Below are 24,405 nucleotides of genomic sequence, written 5' to 3' on the forward strand. Positions count from 1 at the left end.
TTCGATTTTCTGCACGAACCCATCCGAGTTGTTACCCCCCCATCGTCAGCACAATGCTATTCTGCGGCGGAGTCCAAGGTCCACGCCGTCGCAATCGCGAAAAGGCCATTCTGGTGACGATTTTCATCATAGGCGCTTTGTACTTTCTGTTCTTCGCGAAGCAGTCGGAACACCGCAAATTTGTATCCCATAATTCAATATCCCATGAAGGTTCACAGCGAAATTCGCATTCGGGGCAGGCTTCCCCGTCGCCGGTGCCAAAGTCGCAGACTCTCGAGAAGGACCTGGTCGTTGCCAGTATGAAGAAGGACGACGTCTCCTGGCTATATGATAACTTTCCTGAATGGCATAAGAGTATCTACGTGGCGGATGATAAGCAGGCGAAGTTGACAGTGGACCTGAACAAGGGAAGGGAGTCTATGGTGTACTTGACGTACGATAAACCCTTGCACAGGTTGCTGTGAGCGTACGAAGGGCTAACTTTTCCCACAGGTATATCATTGATAACTACGAAAACCTCCCCGACGCGATGCTATTCATCCACTCTCAGAGATTTCAGTGGCATAATGACGACCCCTACTACGACGGTGTCCCCATGCTCCGCAATTTCCAGCTCCCCTACCTCCTAAAGCAAGGATATGTCAATCTCCGCTGCGCCTGGGTTCTCGGGTGTCCGGTCGAGATCCACCCGCTTACTGATACTCATCGTGACGACGTTCATGCAGGCGAGTACTTCAAGACTGGTTTCATGGAGCTTTTCCCTGGTGTCGAAGTGCCGGAGGAAGTCGGGGTTTCGTGTTGTGCGCAATTCGGCGTCACGCGATCAAAGGTTCTTGAGCGGCCGAAGAGCGATTATGTACGGTTTAGGAAGTGGTTGGCTGAGACGCCGCTGCAGGATGACCTTAGTGGGCGCATCATGGAGTATTCATGGCACATGATTTTCGGAAAGGGCCCCGTGTACTGTCCCACCGCCGAAGAGTGCTACTGCAAGGTGTTCGGGCTGTGCAACCTATCTTGTCCACACCAGGGAGACTGCGCTGGACGCTACGTGCTCCCTCCTTTTTCTTCTCTCCCAGAGGGATGGCCGTATAAGGGCTGGAAGGGCCAGGACCAGGACCCGACCAAGGGATTGCCTGAAGCTTGATTATTAGCAAGCTGATGCAGCCACTCCCAGTACGAGGAACGCGGTATCCTGTCAGGAAGCCGAAGACACATCGACCCTACCGTACTACGCCTAGACTAGACTATGCCTGTGTCTACTTAAGCATGCAATATGTCGCGTCCACAGCCGATATGGCCTGATGGTAGTCGGCCATTGCCTGAGGCTTTGCCACAGCCTATAGACGGCTCTCTAAGACATGCAGATGTCTGTTCCTGGTCGAATGTGCCGTATGACTGGAAGCACTGCATGCTACACCTACCATCAGGACCCAACCCGCAGCGGTCGGACAGCCTGCCCTGTCAAGTCCTCACTACTACAACCTTTCTGCAACCCACTTGGGTCTACGGTTCTATCTCATGAAAGTCACGACAGATTGAATACGGATACCTTAGACGACGAATTATTTAAGTCAGAAGATTGAACCTTCTAGACGTGCTATCTCCCTTCATTCACTATCCACTCTCAAAAGCATAGACAACTAGCATTTGCATGGAACAATATTAGCTAATTATCGCAAGGGGCGTTAAGTTTTGGGGTAGCTAGGAACTCTCAACACGAATGCGACAGTAACGACCTCGTCTACTTCACCATTCAATTTTTCTACCTTTTTAAATAGAGCATTCATAGACGTAAATGCCGCAGTATAATGCAAGATCCTGGTATTAAAGCTTGCGTGATAAGCAATCAGGTGGTATCAGTTCAGGTGTCACCAACAGAGGAGCCGAGGTTAGTGTGCCTGTCGAGCTCTCCCCACTCTCCGATCCAACTCCGCCGTCTTCAAGAACACACTCTCTCAACCTCCTCTAACATACGCAATTCCTCATCACCACGCCAAAAACCACTCCATCGGCAACCCGCAGCCATCTGCACCAATAAATCAGACCAAACCTTCCACAAGACGACCTCCGGCCTCCCCGCAACTCAATTCCTTTACCCCTCCCCACCAACCCGCACCACCTTCCAAAGACCAAAGACCAACGCCCAAGAACCAGAACCCCAAAGCCCAAACAAAAATGCTCATAATCGGCCTAACTGGCTCGATCGCCACCGGCAAATCCACCGTCTCCAACTTCCTCTCCTCACCTCCCTACTCCATCCCCATAGTGGACACCGACCTCCTCGCCCGCCAGGTCGTCGAACCAGGAACCCCCGGCTACAAAGCCATCGTCAACTACTTCGGCCCCAGCACCCCAGACCTCCTCCTCCCGCCATCCCCAGATGATCCGACGGGCTCCAAACGGCCCCTGAACCGGCCCGCGCTCGGCCGTCGCGTCTTCGGCACCACGGAGGAGCGCAAGCGCGATCGCATGATCCTCAATAAGATCGTCCACCCCGCTGTCCGGTGGGAAGTCTATAAATCCCTCCTTTACTACTATATCCGGGGCCACTGGGCTGTTGTGCTTGACGTTCCGCTTCTGTTCGAGAGTGGCATGGACTTCATCTGCGGGACGGTGATTGTTGTCGGGGTGCAGGATCCGGAGGTGCAGATGGCCAGGCTGCGTGCGCGGGACCCACACCTGAGTGCGGAGGATGCGGAGAATCGGGTGAAGAGTCAGGGTGATGTGAAGGGGAAGGTGGAGAAGGCTGAGTTCCGGGGTACGCAGTCTGCGCGGGGTGTTATTGTTTGGAATGATGGCGATAAGAGCGATTTGGAGAGGGAGGTCAGGAAGGCTGTTGGTACGATCTCGGGGACGAGTCCGAGATGGTGGGCTTGGTGTTTGCTTTTGGCGCCGCCGCTGGGGGTCGGTGCTGCTGTGTGGAATATGGCGGTGAATTTTGTGACGCAGAAGAGTTGGGAGAAGAGGACTAAGGAGGAAAAGGCGAGATTGTAGATTTATTTTCTCCTTTGGTTTTCTTGAGCCTTGTGTTTCGGTGCTGTTTTTTTTGGGGGGTGATTGGCGCTGGTTTATGGGATTTGTGCCGTGTATGCGTTGAGCTGATGGAGTACTACAAGACTATATCTTATGTTATACCCTTTTACTTACTTAGAACATACTCTACACTCGGTATAGTTGGGTGTATATGACTAGAAAGGAAGCTTCAAATCCCCTTATTGCCATGTTATATGGAGAGTTCTAAGACATGTTCAACGAAGAAGAAACACTCAACAGCTGAACAAAGTCTTCTCCCCATTATACATGCTACAACGCATACTCCCCATACAGCCCTCTTCCAGAAATCCCCATTGCCCCATAGTACTATACACTTCCAATAAACAATCAACACAGGGCCCATCCCCAAGTTCCTTGAGTTATGAAAGTACAAGCCATGCCCGGAAAAATACTTCCTCGACATCCAACTAGCCAGTAGCCATCACTACTCCTACACTAAGTACCACTGGGGAACTCAAAGCATACTTTCCAACTCCGCCAGCCCATTAGTCACAATAACCCTAGCCACAACTCAATGTGGAGAAACAGTTCGTAGTTCGCAGTTCGTATTTGATCGACCGCATCCAAGATATACTCGATCCAGCACAACCACGGTTCAGAAGAATAGAGCAATTATGATTTGCTACGTAGATTCCTTTAGATACAGAGTTTCATCATTATCACATAGTTTCCAACATTCATTAAGTAGGCCAATCCCATGACCCAGGCCGTAAACATAGCATAAGGTTATTTATTACCCGTGACGAATTGATTCATTCATGCAGCCTTGTACAGGACCCTGCGTTATTCGTTAGCCATCTTACTAGGCAGCCCCGTGGCAAGGAAGTAAAAAACGAACCTAACACTTCTCGGCACAGAGCTCCAGGACCTCGTCCGATCCACTCTGGCACACTTTCACCTGGCTACCGCCGGGGGAGACGCCCTCGGGCCAGCAGATAGAAGGGCAGGCAGGGTCGGAGGGCTTGACGACGACGGCACTGCCGGAGAAGGGGTCACCGAAGACATCGGACATGTCGTACCACACGCCGGCGTTGTCGAGCGTGTAGGCGAAGTTCAGCTGGGGGCTGCCGTTGTAGAGACCGTTGTCGACGGTGGTGACCTTCAGGGAGATGCCGCCGGAGGCGTCGTCGTGGCGGAAGGGCTCGCTATAGGACTTGCCCGGCTCGACGGTCTGCTTGGGACCGACGGAGCCGCCGACGGACCAGACGTACACGGGGTGGTCGCAGGAGTTCTTGACCACTGCGTTGCCCACGGCGGCTGCCAGAGGGGTTAGGGCTAGGAGGGAGAGGGCTTTGACCTGCATTTTTCGTGTTGGTATGTCTTGGATTGGGTTGGAAATGATTGAGAGGGATGATTGTTGGATATGGGGTTTGGGTGGTGGGAGGTCGTGCCTTTATAGCTTTTCTGATTGCCCAGGGTTTTAGAGGGACCTGGTTGTGTTTGTTTTGTTTTTTTTTTTTTTTTTTTTTTTTTGCCTTTTGGTCACTTGGGGCTCAAGAGAGGAGCGTGAACGCTATGCTACCGGGTCTTTTTCCAGACCGCTCATCCCAAGGTACCCTGCCCTAGTCATGATGGGTTGGTGGTCTGACGGAGGTTAGCTAACCTGATGTCAATACCCGAGTCGGAAGTATGGCAACTGAGACATGGTAGTAGGGGAAGATCGCTTGGCCCTGTATAAACAGTGGAGACCTCCAGCAACACCAAGTGAGACAGTTACATCTGGGGCATCATCGCTCGCATACATCCGCCGTCGACGAAGAGAGGTACCCAATGGCGATGCATTAGTCGTTCAGACTAGATTTGGGTTGGCATTGTCTGGTTGGCGATGTCTCAGGGTCATTGCAGTAGTTCGCCTCGCGTGGAAGCGGTGGTGATATCTTGGTTCGGTTCATTTTTGGTCGTCGGATCTCGTATTTCGGCAGTCTATTGATAGCATATGAGGTCACTTTGGGGGGATTGTCTCTTGTCATAGCCGGCGCCATCAGCTGACTAGCGAGCCTTAGGCCCAAGACAGCGGTGGAGAATTAATTCCCGGGGGTTAAAGCACAGACGGGGTGTTGGTTCATGCACTAGTAGTACGCCTACACTCTCCCCCGCAAGGGATTCTTCTGCCAACACCTACTAGTACTGGCACAAGTCATGGATGCAATGCAACGCCACCAGTTTAATTCACATTGTGGATCCGACGGAAAAAACGGATCCCAATCAGTGCCCTGAAGGTCTCAAGGCTCCACATTCAGTATAGGTACCTGCGATATTTCCGATGTTTGTTTTTTTTTTTCCCTCATCAATCAACACTCGGCCAGAGTAGGGCTCGGCAGATCGAAGACCCAACAATACACAGCCACAACTTGCTTGGAAGATTCCCCGGCCATATCACGAATATAACCTCGATCAGAAGATCAATATGCATATCAAGGGGTACACCTGGAAGAAGAGATAACCACTGGTACTTACTCCCTCATCCCAAGTCTGCGACTGGAGGGTGAAGTCCCGATCTGAATGTCCTATGGGTTGGTCGCAATGTTGGGGCTTCGGTTTATTTTATCTCTACTCAGATCCCTAGCGTAACCATCATGGATCCTTCGTGCAATAAGAAAAATATTATTATGCAACATTCCTGACCGCCAACCAAGATAATTGACACAAAAATGCGGTCATCGTTCAGGTCGGTTTGGCAAAAACTTCCCCGGGCTTCGTTGGAGACCGACTTGATTGTTTTTCCTCCTCCGTCTCCTCACTCTCGTGTGGGTCGGCTCGATCCTCGATCCACTGGAACACCTCTTCTTTGTGATGCACCAGCATCTCACTCAGTCCTGACTTGCTAGACTGGATCAAGTGCCCGTAGCGCTTCGAGGGTTTACGTCGGTTTTCAACGGTGTTCCAAACCCCGTGGGTGTGCGAAACGAACACAAGAGAATTCTGCTTTCACATCAGTACCGCTTCAAGACGGAAACTAAAATGTCAGAACAAACTGGAGCGCATACATCTTTGTACCATCTTGACAGCCAAACCTGGGTATGAGAGGCAATCGCTCGGACTGGGTTTTCGGCAACAAATGATATAACGCCATTCACTCGTTTATACAACGTATCTATTTCCATATGAGCGATGATGGTCCACGTGGAAACGAAAGCATTTACCTCTATTGATCAAAAGATTGGCGACTCCGTAGAAAGCATTGCCGATTCCAAGAAAGAAGATTTCCGTGGCCTCATTGGGTCTACATCGGTTATTAGCTGTTGGGTCACAACCCATTGGCATCTTTGTCCCACTCACTCAATGTAGTTGTCCCAGAGGTATGCGGCCAGTTCCTCGGTCGCGGTGGGGCGGTTCTCTTCCTCGTCTTCATATTTCCCGGACTAGACAGACACGTTAATCGAAGTATAGGGATTAAAGCAAGGCGGGCACTCACGGGCTCGATCGTCACATGCTTTGGGATATTGACATCCATCACAGCATACCCTTTTCCAACGGCCCATCCGATATAGTCCTTCATGGAATCAGCCTTCCCAAGTTAGTATGCTTTAAACATTCTAAGAGGGGTCCACGTACAAGCCAGCAGTTGTGGGCTTCCAACTTGTTCGTAACAGGATGAGGTAATCCCATGATTTCCGGTCTATTGAATAGTCAGGCTAACTTGGCCGTCTCAGTTCGCGGGATATGACTAACGGATCATGGAATATAACTAGGAGTGGATTGCGTTGGTAATAATTCGGCGTGGCCAGAACTTGGTTCTCGAAGGACTTGGAGATGGCAGTTCGGTAAATGTAAAGTGAGGTGAGCTTGTAGTTTTCGTAGAGTCGTTTGGACTGGTAAGCACGAATGACATCTAAAGACTTTGTTACCCCCAATGCAGCCACTGATACTCTTGCCTTTTCTACCTACCATGTAGCCTATCTGTCCAGAGTCCCTCCTCCTGCGGCGCTTTCGGGTACATGCAACTCCAGAATTGCGACTGGATCATCATGACTCGTCTCACTGTAGTCGTTGCGAGTTTTGAAGGGAGGGTTGAATGAAGCCGGTCAGGTGGGTCCCCCATAAGGGTCTTCGTGACTGCGAGTGCAGACTTCGAGATTGATCTGAAATTGTAGCCGCCCTACGACGATCAGTGTCAGGCCAAACGGTTGATCACGGCACCAGAGTATGTTTAGCTTTACCTCTAGGCAAACAGCAACCTTTCCATTTGCAAGGGTCATAAGCATATGTGTCATGTGAGCATAGCAGGTGGGTGTAACAAAACAACCTCCGAGCTCGTCACCCACAGCAGCATCGAAGCCAGAGGCGACTATAACACATTAGAACCCAAATTTTCCTCTTTCTGATTCCGGGCCATCGAAAGATAGTTTACATACCTATGACCAAATCGGGGTTGAATTCCTGTGCAATGGGCATCACGACTTGCTGAAAGGCGTACATGTAGTCGCCATCGCCCATTCCCTGACTCGGCCAAGGTATGTTCACGTTTCTATACTATATTATTAGCGTTGAAACGTAGGTAACAGATCTCAGGTATGAAATTCCATACCGTCCATAGCCAGCACCAGCACCGCAGTGGTCCCAGTCACCTTCGTCCCCTCCAGGGTAGAATTTCCCATCCTGATACACATGGAGTGAGATATATAAGACATTAGGGTCATCGTAGAATGCCTTCTGGATACCGTTGCCTATATCGTGTAAGCGTCTGTTTCCTGTAACATAGATACTTTATATGTCAACGCTTTACCATGATGAACATCCCTAAGCTGATCAGTACTACCTCCTAAGCCAGTGCGTCATGTCTTGAGTACTCACCAATCAAGAATGAGGATCTTTCTGCAATTTTCTCCTAACTGTTTCTGACATACACGAGCCGCTACAGATACGTTGTTGAACAGGCAGAATCCCATAGTTTTGTCATGTTCAGCATGGTGCCCTGGTGGCCGAATAACAGCAATAGCGTTCTTCACTTTCCGTGTGGCAACAGCTAAGCATGTTTCAATTGCTCCTCCAACGGACAATAGTGAAGATGCGAAGGTCAACTTATTGAAGTATATCGAATCACGAGTATGTTCAAGCGCAATAAGTTCATCATCAGTCATATCTGTCAGATCAGTCAGGGACGTCTACAATTTCTAAATGAAACTATCTTTTACCTTTTGTACTTTCAACAAATGCAAAATGATCCGGTGTGTGGACAAGAGATATTTCTTCCTCGGTAGCATTGCGGACACTAATCCGTTTCATAGGTCGTGAGACAAGTGGCCTGGATGATTCTGGGTCGTCAACGAGCCCGGCTCGGCATAGCTCCTTGTAGATATAATAGATTCTCCTCGGATCCTCTGGGTGGACATCTGCCGTTGGGCGCACTTCACAATGGTAGCGCATCTGGACGTCATAACACAGACCAGAAGGAAGTTGAGCAATGGGAAGGCCTCTAATGGCAACGGCATCTTCACCCTCGGACCATTCGGAGTTTTCCTCAACAAGACTATCATTTAGCTGGACGAGATCTTCAGCGGTAGCGTCACCAGAGCCAGCTGATTTTGGTAGACTCTTGGGCGGTGACATTGTGTCATTGTCTGCTGCAGCAGTTGGCTGAGAGCTTTGCACGCTAGCAGCTGACTGGACAGGCAGCTTGAGAGATGGTCCTAGAAGAGGCGGTATGAGCCACGGATCCGATCCTCCATTGCTATGGCTAACGCCATCACGAGTGAGATGCTGCGAGGGAGCAGGGTTGGGGTTATGAGTAGCCGCCTCTCCCATGACAGTGTCTTCGTCCTCTTCCACAGCCATTGCGCAGAAACCTAGACGAGTCGGTCTATTTCTGTCTCTTAGACGTCTTCTGTTCACTCTAGCATGCCATAACCAAGCCTGTCGTCTTTGGGCAATTACGTCAGTCTCACAAGACCCCGAGCTTCCCTGGGCAAGATACCTCGTCGATAAAGAACAACTGGAAAAGTGACCAATAAGGGTCGAGCGCAAAAGACATAAAACAATTGAAATGGGCAGTACAATAACAAATAAGTGATGTAGGAATGAAGCAAGAGCCACAAGATGTACTGGGGTATAATGCAGAACAACAGAGGCAGTTTGCGTTGAGGGATATCCAACCACAACTGTGGAGGAACTACTAAATACTAGTAGTTCGAAGGCCTAGAAACTCAACAACGAAGACAGCCTGTGCTAGACCAGACCAGGGCGATCTAAGACAAATGTTCGAAAAAGAAATAAAGGTCCTCACCAGCCCAGAAGAACCACAGGTAAAGGTTGATCTACTACGTGCACACCAATAGAGGTGTTCTGGCGCACGTCCGGGAATCTTGGATTATGTACTCTGCTCCTTGGAGAAGCCCCAAAAAGCGTGGTTACTTAGCTTCCACACGTGACTACAGCTGGTCATAGACACCAAACAGGCCACTTGCAGCTAACGGTAGGAAACCTAACCACCACTAAGCTTGTGAGATCGGTTCATGTGGTTAACGGAGATGAATCGAACTGGAGGCTAGAATCAAGATAGTGAACGGATGTAAGGGAAGAAGTTTTTCAATTGTCTATCTCCCGCATTGACAACTTCCAACAATCACTTGCGCTCGTCCGAGAATTTCCCGTACTTCGCCGAGACCCATCCACTCACCATACAAGGCTAGCCACGAGCATAACTGTGTATATATATTCTGGAACTATTCTACACCACCTCCGAGTGAGCCTACTCCTGGTAAATACGCCATTATTTAAATCTAGTGAAAAGCACTTGCTGGGCGCGACTTGTATCCAGTATGAACGTCAAATCATTTCATTAAATAAGTACGTTATCATATGCTTTTTATGCGATATGTAGATCCCCGGTCAACAGGGCACTTTGTTATCCCACAGGCCAATTTCTCGGGGTGGTGACCTGATAATCCGGGAACGTGGGACAGTCAGGGGACTAGAATGTCTTGTCTATAGAACACTTCTAGTTTCTGGTCTCTGTCCTGATTCCTACTGGCCATCGACCTTGGAGATGTAGGCTAAAAGAGAACCGTTAGCAAAGGTTCAGACAGTCCGGGTTCAAGCCTGGAATAACTTACCAATGAGGTCAACAACACGGCGGGAGTAGCCCCACTCGTTGTCGTACCAGGAGACAAGCTTGATGAAGTGGTCGTTGAGGGCGATACCAGCCTTGGCATCGAAGATAGAGGAGTGGGCATCTCCGCAAAGGTCAGAGGAGACAATGTCGTCCTCGGTGTAGCCGAGGATGCCTAATCAAGTCAGTAAATATCGAAAGCAGGGAACAACCAAGTAAAAGATTGTGCTTACCCTTAAGGTCGCCCGACTCGGAAGCAGCCTTGATGGTCTTCTTGATGTCCTCGTAGGAGACGGCCTTCTCGGTACGGCAGGTGAGGTCGACAACAGAGACGTTGGCGGTGGGCACACGCATGGCCATACCAGTGAGCTTGCCGTTAAGAGAGGGAATGACCTTGCCGACAGCTTGGCAGCACCAGTGGAGCTGGGGATGATGTTCTGAGCGGCGGTACGGCCACCACGCCAGTCCTTGGAGGAGGGAGCATCGACAACCTTCTGGGTGGCAGTGTAGGAGTGGACAGTGGTCATGAGACCCTCAACGATACCGAAGTTGTCGTTGATAACCTTGGCAAGGGGAGCAAGGCAGTTGGTGGTGCAAGAAGCGTTAGAGAGGACGTTGATGTCGGACTTGTATTCCTTGTTGTTGACACCCATAACGAACATGGGGGCATCAGCAGAAGGAGCGGAGATGATGACCTTCTTGGCACCACCCTTCAAGTGAGCGGAGGCCTTTTCGGTGGTGGTGAAAACACCAGTGGACTCGACGATGTAGGCAGCGCCAGCGTCCTTCCAGGGGATGGCAGCGGGGTCACGCTCAGCGAAGAAGCGGATCTTCTTGCCGTTGACGATGAGGCCCTGCTCGTAGGTCTCAATGGTGCCATCGAAGCGACCGTGAGTGCTGTCGTACTTGAGCATGTAGGCCTACAGCGTGGAGATCAAGTTAGTTCATGGGCGTTTTCCAATAAGGCATCACTCTAGATGATCATGAAAGGCACGTACAGCATAGTGAGTCTCAATGAAGGGGTCGTTGACAGCAACAACATCAACCTCACCGTGGGCGATGCTGTACAAGCACACTTGGTTAGAAGCTTTCTCCAGTAGAAAACGCTCGAGTGGGCGGTCCCATTGATCGGGCACCGGTCTGGACCATGGAGAATCCAACCATAGCCGGGGAGGCGAATAGGATCACTTACGCGTTACGGAAGACCTGTTACCTTGTTAGTCTCAATGAAGTATTGCCATGTCGTAGAAAGGATGGACAACTTACGATACGGCCAATACGACCGAAGCCGTTGATTCCAACCTTAGGGGCAGCCATTGTTTGGATGTGTCTGTTGGTTGGCGGGGTAGCTGTCAGTCAAACTGTGTGGAAAGGGAAACGGTAGACACTTCAAAGTGGCTCTGATATACAAGACGCAAAGGGAACGATGGGCGGGAGACGACTCACTTTAAGTAAGAAGAGAAGACAAAGGGATAAGGTGATTGCAGTGGTGTGTATACGAAGAGAGTAGAAAAGGGGAGAAAAGTCGGACGGCGGGGGAGGGGGAGATAAAAAAAGAGCGATGTTGACTGACGCAACGACCAGGTCACTAATCCAGTCACCGGGCGGACAGACGGGGCAAAAGCTACAGCTCTCCTCAAGATCCAGAGTGAAACGGGTCCTTGTCAGCTGTTTTCCCGGCTTGCGCCGCTCCCCAGCTCTCAGCAGCCCTTTCCGGTTTCATACACCGGGCAAAGCAGGAGACTTACGATATTTGGGACTCTGCCTCTCCTCGGCACCTACCGGTCTGGCCAATGAGCGTGCCTCAAGCCCAACAAGCCGGGTACTCAATCCTACCATCTCGTGAATCTTTTGCCAGTTTTTCGGGATCGAGGGGTCAGTACTACCTAGGCTACGAGGAAGACGATCCCGGCTATTACTCTATCTTTTTGTCTTTGGTTCCGTAGTCCAAACAATTGAGGGGGAAGCGATACCCTGGGGGCCCATACCTGAGGCATCCCCATAGAGGGGCATGATGTAATTGCAATCTGGCCATACATAATTCTAACATTGGACCACAGCATCCCACCCAAGCTTAATGGATGGAAGCAATGGAAAAATGAGGGGCACTCGGTTTGACCTTTCCGTTTCCGGGCCGACATATCGGACCGGATCAACTATGGTCCACTGCCCCTCTTCCTCTGGACTCTCACATCATGGCTTAGCGATCTCTCTTAGCCTCTTCTGTTCTCCTGAGTCCTGAAAAGATTCACCGGTAGGCAAATGAGGATCACGCGCTTGTCATGGTTTTCTACTTTTTGATTTTCAATTAATCATCTTCTTTCAATCTTTTACTGTTGTTTATTCTTTTAGAAAAGAAAAAAAAAATCTAATTCAAAATTTCTGACTTGTTGGGGAACCTAGATTTCCCCCCATCTAGAACTTTGCATGAAACTGTACTTGGGGTTTGAGCCAATAGCCTTGCCTCTGTCTCGGTGATTTTGATAGTTACTACTAGTAGTAGTAGTACGTAGTATCACTCGCCATGCATGGAAAATACATAAAACGTCATTATACAAACTCAATGTGCTTGTCATGTCACACCGTCAGGCGATATTGAATGACATCCACTTAAAAAACGGCTAGTTTAATTCAATCAAAACGATCTGGCCTAAAAATAATACCTTCAGATCTTGTTTATACTGGACGCCGCTACGGAGTACATGCAGTATACCATTGTAGACTCAGTATCAAGCCATCAATCATTCCAGACTCTCCTCCCCCCCCCCCCCCCCCCACAGTCTTGTGGAAACGGCGTCTAGATTAAACCAAATCGTCGATCTAAGCCATTGAGAAGGTCATCCATCATCCAATCCCCAATCTATTCCCACACCCGTGGAAAATGAGGGTGAGACAGCATAATAACATAGCCACTAATGCTATAATATCCAACAGTTAAGATACAGAATCAGTAAACTTGCAGGCTCGGTCGGACCACGGTGTGGCATGTCAGCGTGCCATCATGCATGGTTTATTTGAGTTACAAATTGAACTTGGCAACTCACCGGTGTTTCCTCTATCAGTTGATTTGCCATCTAGAGAGCTACAGTTAACATGTTCTAGATAAGGGTAGATCTGTTGAGACTGGGCCATGGATTTAGCGTCTCCATGCTCGACCCAAACTACTCCATACATATACCCACAGCACTGACGTCTATGCACTCTTCACTGCTCGTTGTATTTTGCGTCGAGTTCATGGCATGATAATAATTGCATGACAAGGGGCCATACTAAAATCAGATGAGAGCAATAGATACCGCGCATTCGGGTATCTCGGTCCTTGTTGCAGGTCACTCTCTATCAAGATATGAACAAAACGGTATACAATCACACAAAGATCGACTAGATGCATGTCTAATATTTTCCTCGGGAAAAGTGTCAACATTATCTCAGCAAGGCAAAAGGATTCCAATTTGGTCCTGCTCCCACTCAATTTACATCGCGTCTATAGAATACAGAAGGAGCAAAGCCATGTACTAGGTACTCTAGCATGCTGTCCACAACAACCAACTGTCTACTCTTCCTTGACACCACCCCTCCAGTTCTTCTCCGCATTCTCAACGGAAGCCTTGTCACTTTTGATCTGACCTTGGTTCAAGAAGCTGTTGGAGGCCTTGAAGGGGCGAGCGAGGTCACCAGTAGCGGGCTTTCCAAAGACGTGGATCTTGACCAGGTTCGATTCCAGAGCGCTCTTAAGGGGAATGATCGACTGGATCAGGAGAGGGTTGGTGTACTTGAAGTACAGGTGCATCACACACATCATACCAACACCCATCAGTTGTCCCTTGAACAGCTGGCGCAACTGCCCCTGGTCGTACTCCATGTTGGTAGTGGTCACCGGACGGGGCTCCTCGTTGCTGCCGAGAGGAGCGGGCTCCACGTACTTCAACGTAGCCATATCTAGTAGCACCAATCAGCTATCTATTTACGGTGGTCACAGAATGAAGCGTGGACATACCCTTCTTGCTCTTGATCTTGGACTGAGTGTAGAGATAGATACCCAGGATGAGCACGTTGGACAAGACATACATGCCACGGACGACAAGAAGAACATCAGGGTCCTCAAATGGGATCTTCTTGGCCAGCTGCATGGCCACCACGATGATGGCCAGGTTGGTACTGTGATTCATGGATGGTAAGCATATGTTCCAAGTTAAACTAAACCATTTGTCGCAGATATTTAAACAATAGTGACAGCATCTACTTACATTTGAGGAGAAACCATGTTGACTGCAGTGTTAAGTGACCCTTTTGTGACGAAGCAGAAGCAGCGCGCGAGGAGCTTGAGCGGATGAGTGAAGGATTGGCACGCGTGCAGGGACAAAATCTTCCTCAAACTGCGGAACTGGACCCCCGGGGAAGTCGGACAGCTGTCCAGATAGGCATTATGGCACGTGATAGAGACTACGCCTAAAAGAGATTCCCGCAAATTGCCACAAGTGCACAGCCTGAGGCGATAGATTCACAGTAATAAGGCAGCTAAATCACCTGTTTGCTTAGATAATGCACCGAGCAACCGTCATGCTTTGCACCCTTCTCTATCAACGACAACAGTGATCCGGTGCTGTTGATGAACGTCCACTATACAGCCTCTCTGTACAATGTCAGAAGCTCTGGACAAGGTTCTCACACTGCCAGAATACATTAAAGACAATGTCTCATATCCAATAACTTACCCTGCCTGAGAGCTGAGGCACTACTGAGTGACTCCTCAGCTATGGCACAGGCCCTCATCACTAACGCCCATAACTCTCTTTCCTTTTGGATGCTATATCAGACCATGTGGTATCATATGGATATGCAGTCGCGATTGAAAACTGCTTAGCTGCTTTGTTCATGTCACTAATTGACCAGCAAGTTCACCTTCCAGACGTCCTCCATCATCTGGAGACTTGAGATGATGTTCTGGGTTTCCCAATCGGGACTAGCGCCCTTCCGCGCTCAACGCCGTCTTTAGCGACCAGGATGGCTTTGACATTTCTGACTCCTTCATCCATCAACAACGCGCGTGCCGCTGGTGTATCGAATCGCTTCAACGTCCACCATCGTGCTCTATCACTTCAAACACCCATTTGACGCGACATTTCCATCTCTGCGACCTTAAATCTCGACGCTTTTCAAAATGCCTGGTGGAAAGGGAAAGTCTATCGGCGGAAAGGCTGGTTCAAAGGACTCTGCGGGGAAGGCTCAGAAGTCCCACAGCGCAAAGGCCGGTCTGCAGGTCAGTAGACGTATCCTTCTCGTTGTTCCTGCAGTACTCGCGTTGCTGCTATTTCCGGCAACTCGCGGGAGCGTGTGAAAAGCTTCTGGTCTCGAACTTTTTCTTCCCTTTCTCACTTGCCCCTCGCTCTGGTCTATGGCCTCTTTCTCGTCTTCAATCCTGCGTGACTTGTGTCAAATGGTTGCAGTCAGGGCTCCGTGGCGTCACTATGAGTGGGAGAGTTGGTCGTTTCCAGATGACCTTCGTCACTTGCACGCTAAATTTAAACCTTTTGCGACCGATCATGAGTACTGATTGGTTTCTGTTTTTAGTTCCCTTGTGGTCGTGTTAAGCGTTTCTTGAAGAACAACACGCAAAATAAGATGCGCGTTGGCGCTAAAGGTAAGGCTCATCAGTCGCAAACTATGTAGCCATGATTTGTCATCTTTCATGGGCATCACTAACGAACAATCAACTAACAGCCGCCGTTTATGTTACCGCTGTGTTGGAGTACTTGACTGCTGAAGTTCTCGAGCTTGCCGGAAATGCCGCCAAGGACCTCAAGGTCAAGCGCATCACCCCCCGCCACTTGCAGCTTGCCATCCGTGGAGACGAAGAGTTGGACACTCTCATCCGCGCCACCATTGCTTTCGGTGGTGTCTTGCCACGCATCAACCGTGCGCTGCTGTTGAAGGTGGAGCAGAAGAAGAAAAACAAGACTGAGGCTTAATTTACGGCGGATACCCCACGAATATGGCGTTTGAAATGATGACGATTGAAAAGGACTCCGGGATATGTCTGTTACAGCGATCGACCTTTAGCTGGTTCTAATTCAAATCCGACCAGTTGCAAAAGAAAAAAAGAAACATTCAAAGAGGAAAGGGAGAACTGGATGAAAACGCATCTTTCATGACAGGGATTTCCAACAGACGCATCCCCCATCTCTACTCTTCCCTACCCACGACGCTGCAGTTCGCGATTCTTTTTCTCTCTTGTGCTCTGTTTTCCTCTTATGTGCTCCGTTCATACCGTTTGTCTCGAAATACCAGGGCGCTGTAATGGGAAAAGGGTGAATATCTTGGTAGTGGGCTTATTTTCGATTTATTTTCAACTTTCTGTTTCCCTATTGTCCCCCCCCTATTCTTTTTTCCCAGTGAACTTTATTCTAATTGATTGATGGTGTTGAGTGCTTCCGATTTATCCACCTCAGTTACCATTACCACGATGTCTCTCTTAAACTTGACGGACTTGTATTGTATGAGTATAGTTGGCTCTTTCACGAGAAGCTAAATAAAAGATAAAGCCAGATCATACTATCCCGGTATTCTTCTGGATGTCTCTATTTTCCAAACATTGAACCATGATCTGGAGCCGGGAGTTCCCGATTGTTAATCACATTATGAGGGATTTATACATAATTACACCGTGAAGTTTTCTTGTATTGTGCTTGCTATTATCAGAGGTCAAGACCATTGTTAAGTGATGCATTGTTGCCGCTGAAGAGATAACGAGCAACCATGATTGGAACGTTCGAAGCCCCGTTCAATTGCATCGTAGAATGAACGAGCTGGTGGGGACTAACCCAATTGATAGTTTTACTGGTGGGAATTATGCGAATCGGGTAGAACGTACATTTATTGGCGATCATGGGAGACAAATAAGAGTACTAAAGCAATACGGAGAAGGAAGATTTCGGGAAATAAAAGGCATATTTCAAACAAGGCCCTGACCATATAAGGGTGATTAAAAGGAAAGCGAAAGAAGAAAAAGTAGAGATCTGGTTGTATCCGGAGACAGAACCTTTCCAGTGGACATACGACAGGGAAACGGACTGGAGTCATTAGACCAGTATAGTCATCCTGGAGTAGGGTGTACCTATTAGTGCAAAATAGGACTCAGTCCATAGAAGGTGTCAGTTCTCTAGACACCAAAATCCACCAAACTTGTTTTGTCACAATCCCCCTTTCGTCCGCCACACATTGCAGGCTAGAGCTGAATTGAACATGCAAGCCAAAAGGGAGCAAGGAGAAAGAAACGTATCAAGAGATCCCGGGAACAAGCACGTTAATTCACTTGGCAGAGGCTCAGATGCCTGTGGGAAGAGCGTATAGCGTGTATAGTCGAGACTGAAACAAAAGCAAACATTAAACAATGCATGGCGCCCCATATACAAAGTAATCCAAAGATGCAAATGCTGGTATGTCATCTCTCTTGCCATGGTAAAAAGACATCGGTATTTTCGTTCGTCCTTTCATCATCTTCCTGTCCTGTAAGTTAAAAAATTTTGCTTTCCGCCGACACAAATTGCGAAAGAAAAAAAAAATATAGATAAACAAATATTTCTGGAAGGCGCCCTGCGTCTCATAAAAATTCAGGAGCTTTCGTTCTTTTTCCGTTTTTTTATTTTGTTCCGAGAAGTAAAGAGAAACATATAGTCCGTTTAAACAGCATGCCTGCTGGGCTGCCCCAAAATAACGTCTAAAACTTGGCTAGATCAGAGAAATTTCTTTTGTGGTTCTCTTGGTGAGTGTCATCTCGTCATCCCTCATCGAATCGTAAGCCAATAATCGCAGAACAGGATCAGGCCTCGTGATATAAGAGTCATATGCGTCTTGCGGCAAAGCAATCTAACAAGTTTCGTCGTTTTTCATCTCCCGTCAAAGTTGTTTACTCCACAATGATTTCCACGCCAGAGTTGGTTCGCAGTTCGTCGCTGCCACGCGATTGGTGTCCGTTTGGGCGTCGAAAACCTGGGCCCTTTTCGGGCAGGGGGCCTCTCGGCTGCCTAATTGGCACGCGCTCCTGTGACTGTCCGTCAAATCCAACTCCGATGGATCGGTTACTACCGATGGGTCCAGCACTGGAAGGTTGACTTTCCGGCTGTTCCCAAGAAAACATACCCCGCAATCTCCGTGGGCTTGAGCTAGGCCCACCAATTCCAGTTCCCAAAGAAAGGCTGCTGAGACTATTCACCAACAAATTATCATCCCGTGGCATGCCCAGAGACGATCCAGACGGGGCAGGCGTAAGCGTCGGGGTGTTCGAGGCGCCGCTGGTGGCAGCATCATAATGCTGGAGACGTGCGCCATTTGACTGCAGGGCTGCCGGGAAGCTCGCAGACGAAGGCACTGGCGACGGCGTATAGGAACGCAAGTCTGCGAATGACTTCGCCGCACGTAGATTCTGGGCATTGCCAAAATTGCCAGGGGAATCGAGAACACCAAGGAATCCCGACGCCTGTCCTCGAAGGGTGCCGTAGGGGGCAGGACCATCGTTGCGCGCTTCGCTAAAATCAATCGTCGCCGCGCGGTTCAGTCCGCGACGAGCTGTTTCGGCAGGCTGGACTGCAGCGGGAATCGATGACAATGGAGGGCTCACATTGGTGCCAGGAGCCACCTTGAACACATGCACCTGTCGCTGTTCCCCAGATCCGCGAGAAGCGTGACCCAAGCCCATGTTATGGGCAAGAGTGTGGACGGTGCGACGCTGAACTGGGGAAAGGTTCGACGGGAAAACCAATGTATCGCGACCGGTATCTTCCTTGAACAGGAGAAGTTGAGAGTAATACGATAGCGTTGTGCTGTCATTCAGGTCGACCTCTGCGAAATGTAACGTGCGATTAGCGCCAGCCATAATTGAAAACACGGTCATCGAAAACAAAAACTACGCGAAAACTTACCTAGCTTCTGGCCACGCTGAGAGACGGGCGACGGAGATGTCGCGGGAAGATGGGAAGTCAGTGAGGACATGGAGCTCTGGGTTTGAAGCTGGGAGGTCGCCATGGGCCGATGCTGTTCTTCCAACTGGCCCCGACGTTCGCGCTTCTCGCGTTCGATGCGTTCGCGCTCTTGAAGCGGCAGCATCTTCTTGTACTCGACCCTCAACTTCCGTCCTTGAAGCTCAAAGTGATTCAGAACCTCGATCACTGTCGCTGTTTCCTCCGCGGATGTAAAGTTCGCGAATGCCAGTCCCCGAAAGACGCCGTTGTCAAAATGGTAGTTGAACGCATACGGCAGCGGCAAGTTCAGCTCGGTCATCAGCTGCACGAGCTGCTCCTTCTTAACAGCGAAGGGGATATTCTTAATAACGATGGCCGTCGGAATCAACTCATCGTCGGCCTCCGAGGATGCGGATGCTTCTGGGCGCATCGCGCTGCTTTGAAGGGGCCCGGGTCCAAGATTCGAGAAGGTACTAGGCATACCCGGCTGCTGATCAAGCCAGGTCTACTCTCATGGATTAGCCAAACCATTGCACAGGGTGATTTCGAGTTTTGCGACATTGTACTTACCGTAGGCAAGCCGGACCTTCCTGTGCGAGACGTGGTCTTCAAGCTGGTGGAGGCCGACCGAATGGCTCCAAGAGCCTGAGGGTTGGCAAAGCCATTCGGGTTCCAAGTCTGCGAACCGGCAAGATCGTAGGCATAATTGTTGTTGTGTAGTGAAGGGTTCAGACGCTCCAGACGGCCAGTCTCATAGCGAGACATAGGATCCTCGTACAGATTCACGGGCATAGGGCCGTACGCGTCAAACTGTCGCGAAGGCTGACGATGCAAAGGCTGCTGGTGACGCTGAGAGCCAGGAGAACGCGCTGGGTTGTCGTGATACATTTCTTGCGCTTGCTGATAACTCATGGCGGCTAAGACAAACGAATTCCCAACGGGCAACCAAATTCTAGAATGGGGGCACAAATATCCACCGCACAACAATCCCGTTTCAATATCCCAATGGCGTGAACGGACTACTCAAACATAGGAGCGACCGAACAGAAGAAAGCCACTTATCGAAGACAACCGGCAGAATGCGAACGGCGCTGTCGAACGTGGACCAAATTCTCGATTTGAAAGCGTGGGGGAAAAAAATAATGGTTCTAGACACCAACGTCACGGCGGGTTGAGATCTCTGGTTGGCGTGGGAGACAAGTCAAAGCCAAATAGCAGTCAAAAATGAGACTAAAAACACAAAACCGCTCACAACTGCTTGTCTCGTGGTGCTTTGGTCATCAATGCCAGGCGTTCCTCAGGCGTCAAATTTTCGGAAACTTTTTCTTTCCCTTCTCCCCAAGGAGAACTCAAAGCCAGGGAAATAACAAGTGAGATAATGCGAGGAGAAAAAAGAGAATAAAAGAAAAACTACCACGGAAAAGAAAATACAAAAAGAAAAGGAGCAAAATAACAAAAAAGGTTAAAAGGGGGAAAGGAAAGAAATAAAAATTGCCACTACCCGGGATTAAGAGTAAGTTGCCCAAGAGGGTTGGAGTATGGGCGAGGTTGACGGACCGGTGGTGGTGAGGGGAGAAAAAAAAGGGAAATAAAAGAAAAGAAACAGTAATTTGATCTCAGAGTTGAGATTGGAGGTTAAGGCAGGGAGGTCGTGACCCGGGAGATTATTGGGGGGTGTGGAAAAGCACGCACGCCAAACGGCACGCAGAAAAGCCGGAACACGGCGACCGCTTTAGTTAGGTCTGGTCGGTCCTTCCGCGGATCCGCCAAGTCGACGAATTGGATAGATCGGTCTGCGTTGATGGTAATGGCGGGCTTGACGGTGTAAGATCTGTTGAGAATGCTGGTCGATCTGTTAGAATTAAATTCTTCTCCCAATTCAGTCTGTGTCCAGTATGGCTTGAGATCGTTGCAATCACTGTCAAATTACACACCCCTGTCTTGTCCAGTCCACCAAAGACAGAAGCAAAGCAAACAAAATAATGATAATTGAAAATCAATCCCCTAAAAAAAGAAAAGGAAAAAAATGGTGTGGGAAAAAAAAAGGGAGAAACAGACAGTCACACTAAAAAGGATAGCGGATGGGATGAAGGGATTCCCGTAATTGATCCAAAATGGGGAACGGGACAACGGACGGGGAAAAGAAAGACAGACGAGAGAGAGAGAGCGAGAGTGAGAGAGAAGAGAGAGAAACTGTTCTCACTAGTCTCAGTTTATGTGGTATGTTTTTTATTTTTTTTTTCTTTAGTATTATTTTTTTTCTCTCTCTTTTCTTTTTCTTTTTCTCCCTTTTGGTTGGTGGTGGTGGTTTGAATGTTTTGATTTCCAAAAGAAAATTGATAGAGCAGAAGGTCAAGTCACTCACAATCAATCACTCTTCAAAGCTTCCGTGCTTTTTCTTTTATAATCAGTCTCCTCCGGTGGGTTGTTCCTTCTCCTCTTAGTCTTTCTTTTTATATCTTTGCTCGGTCTTCTTTGGTGTGCTCCTGTCCGTAGACTGTAATTTTAATCCTTTTCTCAAAACCTTCCTTCTTCAGCTGTGGCGGAGGCAAAAATACTCAGGAAAAAGGTGGGAAGTGGAAACAAATTATAATACAATGGGGAATCTGAGGCTTTGCCCAAAAGGGGAGTTGGGTTCCTATTGGTAGAGGACTTGCACCAGCAAGTGTAAGTGTGCAAGAGGATGTGGAGAGGCAGAGAATAAAGAGGGAAAAAAAATTATAAAATAAAGTGAAGTAAAGGGTGAGTTGAAATAGGCAGAAGAGTAAGTAATAATATGTTTCACAATAATAATTGAAACAGAAAAGAAGCAAGAAGAAATCCAATCTGTAGTTTGACTGTCCAGGCTTCTGATGTCCATCATTTATGTATGCGGCAGTTGACTGTTCCATCCTCAGTTAGGTACTAGTTAGTTTACCTACACCTTAGTCAAGTTGTTCTTTTAGTCCCATAAGAGCCAGGTACTAAGGTATTGAATTGAGATTACTGTACCTGAATTGCAGTACTAAACTAAACTGCGTCAGGTATCATGTCCATGCGCTCCTTTTCCCCCTCCTTCAACTTCCCCTTCGAGTACTCTTTACCCCCCCCCCCTAAATGAAGAGGGATACTTACTGCCTGGGGAATGAGGAATCCAGAAGGCCACTTCCTTCAACATCTCTTTCTAGAACACGTCTACTCCCTTCTTCGTATTCCTTCCCGTTATTAATAGGCCTTCTAGCTTGATTATTTCTGGCTCGGCATATATGAGTTAATATCCCTTAGATTATTAGGATTCTTTTTTTCATTGTCCTTACACCAATCACAATGTCGTCCACTGCACCAAGTTCCTTGGGTTATTGATTTCTATCCGGCAACTTTACCAAACTCACGCAAGTGGTGACCTTATTTGCATGCTTCAAACCTTCAATAGACTGATGAATTGTCTCTCAACTTTTCTTTTTGCTGGTTCCTGGCAAAGAAAACGAAAAACAAATTATACAATTCCCCCTCCCCCTCCTTTTTTTTGGTATTTTTGTTTTCTTTTTCAGTTTCCCACTTTCTCCTTCGGGCGGCACGGGGAACTAACATTGAGAAACTTACTTTAACTCCTTAAACGGGTCTCTGACTCTCCAGTATGGAGTTACTCACACGAACCAACTTGAAGATCCAGTCCTTTTTCTGTCTTCTTTGTCGGGACGTTTCCGTGCCACCAAATGCCATCGTGTTCAGTTAGCCTGTCCCTAACGACCAACTAGTCCCTGTCTTCCATGTCCACTCGTCCGAAAGGTTCCTGTTTGACGGTTCTGGCGTGGGAGCTCCAATGCATCCTTCGAGTCTTAGTTAGAAGGTGGATTGGGATCCGCTCGAGGTGGGTAATGATTCCATTACGGAGTACACCAATTCACCACCTCCGAACAGGGGAGCTTCGGTACAGTCGTCCACCGCCCACACGAGCTGTCGCGCCGGCTCTTGGCCCGTCTTGATGTCAAGATTGTTCTTCTTGTTATTGGCGGCGTGGTTGGGCTCAGGTCATTCATCTTCACGATGGCGGGCGGTGAGGGTAGTAACGTCGCCGAAATCGATCCTGCTGTACCTGATGATTCGTGACCGTAAAATATTTCAGGAGTCGGTGCGTCGTCTGTCGGGGATTTGGAGATAACCCCTGATGAACACCCAACTCCCCCATCTGTCCGTGACCTTTTCCCTCACCCCCGGGAGACTGGACTGCACGTCAAGACGACATAGTTGCCATCTCTTTATTATTAGTAGCGGATGTGCTCGATACCGTTCCCCGTGGCTATTATTATCACATGCGATTATTATGAAGTTATCTACTTGACACGCAAGTTTCTGGCTTCCGCTCCCTAACCGTTTAGCTCATGTGAGGTTCGATGGCAGGATAAGTCGCCCCTTTTCCAACGAGAAATTGCGAGGCATGATCCATCATTTCCGACGAATAATGAAAGAACTATCACTACCCGATAGGACGAAAACGGTGAAGTCAGTTGGGATCCGCTGCAAATCCGCACTTGCTAGCTAACTATGGGGAAAGGTCTAGTCTAATATTCGGCGGTTTGGGATTAACACCCAAGCTAGAACCCACTAGAGTGTCACCAGAACCAGTCGGATGGAGACCTCAGATTTCGCGCCTTTCTCCTGAGCGTCCCGGTCCGATATCGTATTCCTTGTTCTCGTGGTCTTTTCCTTTTCTTCCCTCTTCATTTTTTTATGCGTGTGTGTTCCTTGTCCTCCATCCTACTTTGGTGTCCCTGATTTCGAGCAAGACTCCAAGCAGCGTCGTCCGGCACCTGTCAAAACGTGCGGAGTTATCCGGGACTATGAGCCTTGCTTGGTCTCGGGATATACTGGCTTAAGGTATAGTAGGTACGTAGTAGCTGACCGATTCCTGCACCTTAAGCTTGGGCACCCGCGGTGCAGCTCCCAGCTGGTCCCATGGTGTGGCCCGGGGAGGTCTTTGGGTGATCCCGTACTGAACTAAAAGCGAAGCGACGTCTATAGAATATTCTTAGTCTGTTCCCACAGCGAATAGTAGCGGGTATCTACCATTATGGGGCCTCAGAAAGTACTAGGAGCCTGCTAAGGCGCACCTACGGGTGCTGATTGGAAGCCTTCCCTATAGGCGGCTGATGTATCGGTCACATTTACGTGATCATATGGATTTGAGGAGCGATTTTATTTTATGATTGTCCGAGTTTGGACCTACGGAGATGAGTAGTAATCTGTGGGATGGGCCTGCATGTATCTCATGCACCCACTTTGGTGTGGTCTATATGACAAATCTGAAGCACTACTGTATTGGAAACTCAGCCCTTCTGTCTGTTGCCCGCGACAAGAGGCCGAATT

At 48.8% G+C, this 24,405-nt stretch overlaps 8 protein-coding genes across 8 annotated transcripts; 3 read left to right on the forward strand and 5 right to left on the reverse strand.

Moving 5' to 3' along the window:
• Positions 1 to 53: 53 nt before the first annotated feature.
• ABOM_004533 (DUF3431 domain-containing protein) lies at positions 54 to 1,144 on the forward strand (the record flags this gene model as incomplete). Its single annotated transcript, XM_022531662.1, has 2 exons — positions 54 to 433; positions 493 to 1,144. 2 exons carry the CDS (start codon positions 54 to 56, stop codon positions 1,142 to 1,144), a joined length of 1,032 nt encoding a protein of 343 aa, XP_022390189.1.
• Positions 1,145 to 2,175: 1,031 nt separating this feature from the next.
• Positions 2,176 to 2,994, forward strand: ABOM_004534 (putative dephospho-CoA kinase; the record flags this gene model as incomplete). Its single annotated transcript, XM_022531663.1, has 1 exon — positions 2,176 to 2,994. The coding sequence occupies one exon, from the start codon at positions 2,176 to 2,178 to the stop codon at positions 2,992 to 2,994; it is 819 nt and encodes a 272-aa protein (XP_022390203.1).
• An 898-nt stretch (positions 2,995 to 3,892) lies between these two features.
• Positions 3,893 to 4,357, reverse strand: ABOM_004535 (putative BYS1 domain protein; the record flags this gene model as incomplete). Its single annotated transcript, XM_022531664.1, has 1 exon — positions 3,893 to 4,357. The coding sequence occupies one exon, from the start codon at positions 4,355 to 4,357 to the stop codon at positions 3,893 to 3,895; it is 465 nt and encodes a 154-aa protein (XP_022390188.1).
• A 1,361-nt stretch (positions 4,358 to 5,718) lies between these two features.
• On the reverse strand, positions 5,719 to 8,829 carry hdaA (histone deacetylase hdaA; the record flags this gene model as incomplete). Its single annotated transcript, XM_022531665.1, has 14 exons — positions 5,719 to 5,976; positions 6,042 to 6,148; positions 6,198 to 6,277; positions 6,334 to 6,416; positions 6,470 to 6,562; positions 6,610 to 6,673; positions 6,727 to 6,886; positions 6,943 to 7,153; positions 7,215 to 7,342; positions 7,410 to 7,522; positions 7,583 to 7,721; positions 7,781 to 7,794; positions 7,849 to 8,137; positions 8,190 to 8,829. The coding sequence occupies 14 exons, from the start codon at positions 8,827 to 8,829 to the stop codon at positions 5,719 to 5,721; spliced, it is 2,379 nt and encodes a 792-aa protein (XP_022390227.1).
• Positions 8,830 to 10,017: 1,188 nt separating this feature from the next.
• On the reverse strand, positions 10,018 to 11,419 carry gpdA (glyceraldehyde 3-phosphate dehydrogenase GpdA; the record flags this gene model as incomplete). Its single annotated transcript, XM_022531666.1, has 7 exons — positions 10,018 to 10,046; positions 10,107 to 10,277; positions 10,336 to 10,506; positions 10,560 to 11,022; positions 11,101 to 11,164; positions 11,295 to 11,308; positions 11,369 to 11,419. 7 exons carry the CDS (start codon positions 11,417 to 11,419, stop codon positions 10,018 to 10,020), a joined length of 963 nt encoding a protein of 320 aa, XP_022390226.1.
• A 2,236-nt stretch (positions 11,420 to 13,655) lies between these two features.
• Positions 13,656 to 14,366, reverse strand: ABOM_004538 (PHO88 family protein; the record flags this gene model as incomplete). The annotated part of the gene is made up of 3 exons (XM_022531667.1): positions 13,656 to 14,041; positions 14,100 to 14,260; positions 14,350 to 14,366. 3 exons carry the CDS (start codon positions 14,364 to 14,366, stop codon positions 13,656 to 13,658), a joined length of 564 nt encoding a protein of 187 aa, XP_022390192.1.
• Positions 14,367 to 15,263: 897 nt separating this feature from the next.
• Positions 15,264 to 16,071, forward strand: htz1 (histone H2AZ; the record flags this gene model as incomplete). The annotated part of the gene is made up of 3 exons (XM_022531668.1): positions 15,264 to 15,362; positions 15,674 to 15,743; positions 15,824 to 16,071. The coding sequence occupies 3 exons, from the start codon at positions 15,264 to 15,266 to the stop codon at positions 16,069 to 16,071; spliced, it is 417 nt and encodes a 138-aa protein (XP_022390191.1).
• A 1,937-nt stretch (positions 16,072 to 18,008) lies between these two features.
• On the reverse strand, positions 18,009 to 19,971 carry ABOM_004540 (putative R3H domain protein; the record flags this gene model as incomplete). The annotated part of the gene is made up of 3 exons (XM_022531669.1): positions 18,009 to 18,940; positions 19,021 to 19,564; positions 19,630 to 19,971. 3 exons carry the CDS (start codon positions 19,969 to 19,971, stop codon positions 18,009 to 18,011), a joined length of 1,818 nt encoding a protein of 605 aa, XP_022390184.1.
• Positions 19,972 to 24,405: the final 4,434 nt, after the last annotated feature.

Source organism: Aspergillus bombycis, assembly GCF_001792695.1.
Source record: "Aspergillus bombycis strain NRRL26010 chromosome Unknown contig00031, whole genome shotgun sequence".
NCBI lineage: Eukaryota > Fungi > Ascomycota > Eurotiomycetes > Eurotiales > Aspergillaceae > Aspergillus > Aspergillus bombycis.